This window comes from Nerophis ophidion, linkage group LG07, assembly GCF_033978795.1.
Source record: "Nerophis ophidion isolate RoL-2023_Sa linkage group LG07, RoL_Noph_v1.0, whole genome shotgun sequence".
Lineage (NCBI taxonomy): Eukaryota > Metazoa > Chordata > Actinopteri > Syngnathiformes > Syngnathidae > Nerophis > Nerophis ophidion.
Genome location: NC_084617.1, coordinates 9956315 through 9965757, shown reverse-complemented (window position 1 = coordinate 9965757; position 9443 = coordinate 9956315). Strand labels below are relative to the sequence as shown.

General features: G+C 36.9%; 1 protein-coding gene across 1 annotated transcript in view; it reads right to left on the bottom strand.

Moving 5' to 3' along the window:
• Positions 1-240: 240 nt before the first annotated feature.
• The window catches only part of LOC133555872 (BAI1-associated protein 3-like), a 155398-nt gene continuing 146195 nt past the window's right edge, over positions 241-9443 (bottom strand). Inside the window, exons 33-34 of the mRNA XM_061905317.1 lie at positions 6864-7069; positions 241-420 (exon numbers count right to left, since the gene is read on the bottom strand). Of these exons, the coding sequence (XP_061761301.1) occupies positions 317-420; positions 6864-7069 (310 nt within the window). The 3' untranslated portion in view covers positions 241-316. The remainder of the gene's footprint in view (positions 421-6863; positions 7070-9443) is intronic.

Sequence of the window (9443 nt, the reverse complement as noted above, 5' to 3'; positions counted from 1 at the left end):
ATGAGATTTTGAGCCAAAACCTCCTTGCATCAGTGAGAGCTTTGAATGGTTGACCAAATACTTATTTTCCACCATAATTTACCAAAAAAAAAATATTTAAAATTCCTACAATGTGAATTTTTCCACGTTCTGTCTCTCACAGTTGAAGTGTACCTATGATGAAAATTACAGACCTCCGTCATCATTTGAAGTGGGAGAACTTGCACAATCGGTGGCTGACTAACTACTTTTTTGCCCCGCTGTATAATTGTAAACATGGAACCGGTACAAGAGCACAGGTGGCAACAGGCGGTCAAAGTACATCGATACGCGGCGCTCACTCCTCCTCCATGGACTTCTCAATCTCCTTCAGCCTGCGGACAAACTCCTGAGCCTCCCTGTCGCCGACACGGGCGTCCAGCAGACTCATGATGGGTTTCTCTGCAAGGGAGCAAGCAAACCATTTTGTTACACTTGAAAAGTTCGACTAAAAATAGAAAACGGTTCGATACGTTTTTATTGTTTTTTAGTTTTACGGCTGGGGTCTCAAACCCAATTTACCTGGAAGCAGAAACTGGGTGAGGCTGGGCCGCGAGAAAAGATTTCTTAAAAAAATCGAACATGCACTTTTTAATGAATTCACCTTCTATGAATGGCTTAAGCCAGGGGTCCATCCATCCATCCATCCATCCATCCATCATCTTCCGCTTATCCGAGGTCGGGTCGCGGTGGCATCAGCCTAAGCAGGGAAGCCCAGACTTCCCTATCTCCAGCCACTTCGTCTAGCTCTTCCCGGGGGATCCCGAGGCGTTCCCAGGCCAGCCGGGAGACATAGTCTTCCCAACGTGTCCTGGGTCTTCCCCGTGGCCTCCTACCAGCTGGACGTGCCCTAAACACATCCCTAGGGAGGCGTTCGGGTGGCATCCTGACCAGATGCCCGAACCACCTCATCTGGCTCCTCTCGATGTGGAGGAGCAGCGGATTTACTTTGAGTTCCTCCCGGATGGCAGAGCTTCTCACCCTATCTCTAAGGGAGAGCCCCAAACTCATTTCGGCCGCTTGTACCCGTGATCTTATCCTTTCGGTCATGACCCAAAGCTCATGACCATAGGTGAGGATGGGAACGTAGATCGACCGGTAAATTGAGAGCTTTGCCTTCCGGCTCAGCTCCTTCTTCACCACAACGGATCGATACAACGTCCGCATTACTGAAGACGCCGCACCGATCCGCCTGTCGATCTCACGATCCACTCTTCCCCCACTCGTGAACAAGACTCGTGAACAAGCCAGGGGTGTCAAACTCAAATACAGAGCGGGCCAAAATTTAAAACTGAACAAAGCCGCGGGCCGAGGTTGAACAAATTAACCCTTTAATAGGGACCCAAACAAGATTTGCAATGAATATTGACCAAGCAAGGCTTATATAACTTTATAGTGACATGCAAAATCCAGTTTTAAATAATAATAATTAAAAAATATCAATAGCATATTAAATTAAATAAAAACACAAATTTAAGGCCTTTTTTTGGCGGCGGGTTTGAGTTGGGGCGGGGTTTGGTGGTAGCGGGGGTGTATATTGTAGCGTCCCGGAAATACTTAGTGATGCAAGGGGTTCTGGGTATTTGTCCGGTTGAGTTTATGTTGTGTTAGGGTGCGGATGTTCTCCCAAAATGTGTTTGTCATTCTTGTTTGCTGTGGGTTCACAGTGTGGCGCATAATTGTAAGAGTGTTAACCTTGTTCATACGGCCAACCTCAGTGTGACCTGTATGGCTGTTGACCAAGTATGCCTTGCATACACTCGTGTGTGTGTGTATGAGCCGCATATATTATGTAAGTGGGCCGACACGCTGTTTTTATGGATGAAAAGCGGACGTGGCGACATGTAGAGAACGCCAAAAGCAGTGCTTTTACGGCCCGCCCCCAATATTATTGTCCGGGTGGAAATCGGGAGAGGCAATGAACTTCGGGAGTCTCCCGGGAAAATTGGGAGGGTTGACGAGTATGAGTATACCGGTGAATGTGGTGTTACAGCGGCGGGCCAGCTCTAATTTTGATTTGATATTGCCTCAAGGGCCAAATGAAATTACACGGCGGGACAGAGTTTGACACCCATGGCTTAAGCCAACCCTCAAGATTTTTCCGGGAGACTCCTGAATTTCAGTGCACCTCCCGACAATCTACCGGTGCAACCATTTTCCCGAATTTGGCCCAATTTTCACCCGGCCGACATTATTAAGGGCTGGCGTGACTGCACTGCCTTTAACGTCCTCTACAACAGTGGTTCTCAACCTTTTTTCAGTGATGTACCCCCTGTGAACATCATGTTAGACCCACTCGAGATCCATTGCTTTCGGTCCCCTAGAAGTGGGGGGTTGCCCACATTTGAGGTCCTCTCCAAGGTTTCTCATAGTCATCATTGTCAAGTCGTCCCACTGGGTGTGAGTTTTCCTTGCCCTTATGTGGGTTCTTCCGAGGATGTCGTAGTCGTAGTGGTTTGTACAGTCCTTTGAGATATTTGTGATTTAGGGCTATGTAAATAAACATTGATTGATTGATTGATTGAAGTACCCCCTAATCAGAACAAAGCATTTTTGGTTGAAAAAAAGAGAAAGAAGTAAAATACAGCACTATGTCATCAGTTTCTGATTTATTAAATTGTATAGCAGTGCAAAATATTGCTCATTTGTTGTGGTCTTTTTCTTGAACTATTTGGAAAAAAAAGTTCTAAAATTAACTAAAAAACTTGTTGAAAAATAAACAAGTAATTCAATTAAAAATAATACATATAGAAGTAATCATCAACTTAAAGTGCCCTCTTTGGGGATTGTAACAGAGATCCATCAACTTAATTCTAAACATTTCTTCACAAAAAAGAAATCTTTAACATCAATATTTATAGAACATGTCCACAAAAAATCTATCTGTCAACACTGAATATTGCATTGTTGCATTTCTTTTCACAGTTTATGAACTTACATCCATATTTTGTTGAAGTGTTATCATGTATGACTGCAAATTTTTAGAATATTTTTGATAAATCTCCCTTAAACCCTGGCATACCTTGGCGTACCATCAATAAGAGGACTACTGCGCTGCAACTCGTCATTGCGCACGCTTTTACATCACACAACCAAAGTGACAGCTCTATATAATGTTGTGCAAGTCTTGAGTAGAACGTTAGTGGCTGTAAAACGTACTTATTCAACAGCCATACAGGTCACACTGAGGGTGGCCGTATAAACAACTTTAACACTGTTACAAATATGCGCCACACTGTGAACCCACACCAAACAAGAATGACAAACACATTTTGGGAGAACATCTGCACCCTAACACAACTTAAACACAAGAAAACAAATACCCAGAACACCTTGCAGCCCTAACTCTCCCGGGCTACAATATACACCACCTCAACAGACGCAAGGGTGGGTGCGTGGGGGGTTGGTGTTAGTCGGGGTGTGTATATTGTAGCCCGGAAGAGTTAGGGCTGCATGGGATTCTGGGTATTTGTTCTGTTGTGTTTATGTTGTATTACGGTGCGACTGTTCTCCCAAAATGTGTTTGTCATTCTTGTTTGGTGTGGGTTCACAGTCTAGCACATATTTTGTAACAGTGTAATTGTTTTTTTTTTACGGCCACCCTCAGTGTGACCTGTGTAGTTGTTGATCAAATATGTCTTGCAACATCACACGTGTGTACTGCACAACCACATGCAACAAATAAGTGGGCTTGCACACTGTCTGTACAGGATGTAGAGGGCGTTTAAAAGCAGTGCCATTATGGCACCCCATGAGTATTGCTGATTGGGTAAAAATCGGCAGGGATCTCTAGAGAATGGATGCCTTGAAATTAAGGGGACCCCGGGAAAGTATGAGCCTGTCAAGCTCCGTTCATATTAAACTCGTGGGCCGCACATACATTAAATTGTCATATCAAAGTGCGGGCTGCAAAATAAAGTCTTGCGGGCTGCAATTGGCCTGCGGGCTGCATGTCTGAGACCCCTGGTCTACAATTTGCCTTCTCGTTTGCTCCTCATATTGTAAGAGGCTTCTGCAGATCCACGGAAGTGACTGCAAGACATACTTGATCAACAGCCATTCAGGTCACACTGAGGGTGGTCGTATAAACAACTTTATCACTGTTACAAATATGCGCCACACTCTGAACCCACACCAAACAAGATTGACAAACACATTTCGGGAGAACATCCGCAGGGATCTCTAGAGAATGGATGCCTTGAAATTAAGGGGACCCCGGGAAAGTATGAGGCTGTCAAGCTCCGTTCATATTAAACTCGTGGGCCGCACATACATTAAATTGTCATATCAAAGTGCGGGCCGCAAAATAACGTCTCGCGGGCTGCAATTGGCCTGCGGGCCGCATGTTTGAGACCCCTGGTCTACAATTTGCCTTCTCGTTTGCTCCTCCATATTGTATAAGGCTCCTGCAGATCCACGGAAGTGACTGCAAGACATACTTGATCAACAGCCATTCAGGACACACTGAGGGTGGCCGTATAAACAACTTTATCACTGTTACAAATATGCGCCACACTCTGAACCCACACCAAACAAGATTGACAAACACATTTCGGGAGAACATCCGCAGGGATCTCTAGAGAATGGATGCCTTGAAATTAAAGGGACCCCGGGAAAGTATGAGGCTGTCAAGCTCCGTTCATATTAAACTCGTGGGCCGCACATACATTAAATTGTCATATCAAAATGCGGGCCGCAAAATAACGTCTCGCGGGCTGCAATTGGCCTGCGGGCCGCATGTTTGAGACCCCTGGTCTACAATTTGCCTTCTCGTTTGCTCCTCCATATTGTAAGAGGCTTCTGCAGATCCACGGAAATGACTGCAAGACATACTTGATCAACAGCCATTCAGGTCACACTGAGGGTGGTCGTATAAACAACTTTATCACTGTTACAAATATGCGCCACACTCTGAACCCACACCAAACAAGATTGACAAACACATTTCGGGAGAACATCCGCAACAGAACAAATACCCAGAATCCAATGCAGCCCTACCTCTTCCAGGCTACAATACGAGGCGGCGTTGGGCGTGTATATTGCAGCCCGGAAGAGTTAGGACTGCAAGGGTCCGCGGGAAATTTAAAATTGTAATTTAGTAAACTAAAAAGGCCGTATTGGCATGTGTTGCAATGTTAATATTTCATCATTGATATATAAACTATCAGACTGCGTGGTCGGTAGTAGTGGGTTTTAGTAGGCCTTTAAACCAAAATTCACAATCAAGTGCAAGGTAAAGGATTTACGCATTTTGCTTTTTCTTGGGCTACTTGTTTACAAAAAAAGTTCAGAAAAGAAAGGTAACTTCTTTTTACACTTTTTTGTCGGTTAAGCTTATTAAAGACCTTATTCTCCCATTTGCACTTAAGTTTTTTCTTCACACTTTACAGCTGAATATTAACAGTGCTTGTCTCATATTTACACTCACTTGTACATTTGTGTACCAACCTTTTGAAACCAAGAGCTACTTCTTGGGTACTGATTAATGCGAAGGGCTACCAGTTTGATACACACTTAAATAAATTGCCAGAAATAGCCAATTTGCTCAATTTACCTTTAATAAATAAATCTATATGTATAAAAAAAATGGGTATCTTTGTCTGTCATTCCGTCGTACATTTTTTTTTCCTTTTACGGAAGTTTTTGTTGTAGAGAATAAATGATGAAAAAAACACTTAATTGAACAGTTTAAAAGAGGAGAAAACACGAAAAAAAATTAAAATTAAATTTTGAAACATAGTTCATCTTAAATTTCAACTCTTTGAAATTCAAAACTCAACTGAAAAAAATGGAGAAAAACTAGCTAATTTGAATCTTTTTGAAAAAATTTTAAAAATAATTTATGAAACATCATTAGTAATTTTTCCTGATTAAGATTAATTTTAGAATTTTGATGACATGTTTTAAATAGGTTAAAATCCAATCTGCACTTTGTTAGAATATATAACAAATTGGACCAAGCTATATTTCAAACAAAGACAAATCATTATTTCTTCTAGATGTTCCAGAACAAAAATTTTAAAATCAATTCAAAACACTTTGAAATAAGATTTAAATTTGATTAAATTTGATGTGTGAATGGGTAAATGTGGAAGTAGTGTCAAAGCGCTTTGAGTACCTTGAAGGTAGAAAAGCGCTATACAAGTACAACCCATTTATATTATACAGATTTTCTAGATTTACCAGAATAATTTTTTGGAATTTTAATCAAGAAATATTTCACAAATATTTTTCATCGAAAAAACAGAAGCTAAAATGAAGAAAAAAATTAAAATGTATTTATTATTCTTTACAATAAAAAAAAAAACTTGAACATTGATTTAAATTGTCAGGAAAGAAGAGGAAGGAATTTAAAAGGTAAAAATGTTTGTGTTTAAAAATCCCAAAATCATTTTTAAGGTTGTATTTTTTCTCTAAAATTGTCTTTCTGAAAGTTATAAGAAGCAAAGTAAGAAAATAAATGAATTTATTAAAACAAGTGAAGACTAAGTATTTAAAATATTTTCTTGGATTTTCAAATCCTATTTGAGTTTTGTCTCTCTTAGAATTAAAAATGTCGAGCAAAGCGAGACCAGCTTGCTAGTAAATAAATACAATTTAAAAAATAGATGCAGCTCACTGGTAAGTGCTGCTATTTGAGCTATTTTTAGAACAGGCCAGCGGGCTACTCATCTGGTCTTTATGGGGGCTGCCTGGTGCCCGCGGGCACCGTGTTGGTGACCCCTGCTGTAGAATATAATGGAGACACATTTATTTGCATTATTTCCTACGAAAGTGTTGGACTTCCTGCCCTGCGTGATTATTATCATTATCCTTATTGTTATTATTGAAAGTGGCAGACATACCGCTGGGTTTGCTGCGAGACAGGTGGAGGATGAAAGGCTGCACGCTCTTGCCGGCCGCCGTGGCGTTGGGCCTCCCTGGCCAGCAGAAGTCGCTGAGGGGGGCCACAGCCTCGCCGGCGAAGTCGTTGGTGGAGAGCCAGTCGTAGTCCATCACAGTGAAGGTCAAACAGGCGAATCTGTGTCGGTACTGCTCGGGGCTCACGTGGCTGCAGAACAGTTTCACAGCACAACTATATATACAGTAGTATATACATCATCGCAATATCACATACTATATCACAATTATGGTGCACAAAGCACACTTGGAGATGTTCTTAATATTTAGTTATCTTTATTAAGCTATATTAAACAGTCACAATATTACAAACAGGGCAGCTAACTACAACTACATTATGCATACTGTATACAAAAAAATACGCATATATTTTTTTGAACATTTAAATTAATAATTTTTAGTATGTCCAACATTTTGAAATTGTTTAAATATTGTGAATATTTTATAAATATATTTTTTGAATAAAATAATGAAAAGACACTTTGATTATCGTAGAACTCTTGCATTATTTATATTTGTTTTAAAATAGCATTATTTGTCATTTTAAAATTATTCATAATTCTGTACATATATTGTATGAAGATATCTTTATTAAAATAATAAAACGACACCTTTGATATACAACTCATGCATAATTGTTTTTTTTTATAAAATGGCATGTGCAATTGTAAAACAATTTAAAACAGGTTGTAATATCCTATAAATATTATACATTTAAAAAAATTAAATAATGAAAATTCTCCTTGAATATCATACTACTCTTGCATCATTAATATTTTTGAAAAAGGCATTTTTTATCATTTTACTTTTTTTTTGCATAAATCTTATAAATATATATATTTTAATAAGTTAATTAAGACACCATCAGTATTTTAAAAAAAAGTACACATATATTCATGTACATATAAACATCCATCCATCCATTTTATACCGTTTGTCCCTTATGGTGTTGCAGGGGGTGCTGGAGCCCATCATATATACTTATAAATATATATACACACATATGCATAAACAGTATATACATATACACATACATATATATATATGCATATATACATATATATACATGTATATACACACATATATATATATATATGTGTATACATGTATATATATATATGTATGTATATATATGTATATATGTGTATGTGTATATATGTATGTATATATATACATAGATACATATATATATATATATATACATACACATATATATATGTATGTATATAGATACATATATATATATATATACATACATATATACATATATACACACATATATATATATATATATGCATATATATACATACATATATATACATATATATACATACATATATATACACATATATATACATACATATATATACACATATATATATATATACATATATACATACATGTATACATATATACATATATATACACATGTATATATATGCATGTATATATATACATATATATATAAATATATATACACACGTATATATATATATATATATATATATACACATATACATATATATATATATATATATACATATATACATACATATATACACATACATATATACATATATATATACACATATATATATATACATATACATACATATATACATATATATACACATATATACATTCACATACATACATACATACACATACATATATATATATATACATACATATATATATATATATATATATATATATATATATATATATATTATATTATATTATATATATAGTTCTTTATTTTTTTCCCAACAAGAAAAGACTATTTTTAACTGCGCGCGTCATTCAGAGTTTGGGTGGTGCTTCACTTACCTGTTCAGATTACTGTTAAGGTGCAATGATAACATAACATTTTTTTTTTTGTTACTGCGACTGCTTTAGTAGGTAAGATGACAGAAAAGCTCAACATAAAAGAAAGACGGTCGGCAGGATGTCAAAAGGAGACTTTTTTTTTTTAATTGCAAACAGTCGATCTGACATCAAAACACTTCAGAACACACCGATTTTGAGTTAAGTATGAACAAAATGTTATTAATCGCGATTAAATAGTTTATATGTTTGACAGCCTTAGTTAATATATATACACACATATATACATAATGTTTTTACAAAGAATATCCATAAAAAAATTCAAAACAGTTTCATAAAATGACTGTGTAAACTAATTCAAAAGTACTTCATAAAATTATGTACAGAATACATATATTTGAATTATTATTGTATTTTTTTACATTTTTTTTAATACAGTATAAAAATTCCTAGAACTTTTCTTTTCCCTAATCATATATTTGTAAAATACTATATCAACAAATAAAAAATAAAATAAAAAAAATCCAAGCATTTGTAAGAACACTTTATTATAATTGATAAAAAATATATAGTTTAAAACAGGGGTGTCAAACTCAAATACAGAGTGGGCCAAAATTTAAAACTGAACAAAGCCGCGGGCCAAGGTTGAACAAATTAACCTTTTAATAGGGACCCAAACAAGTTTTGCAATACACATT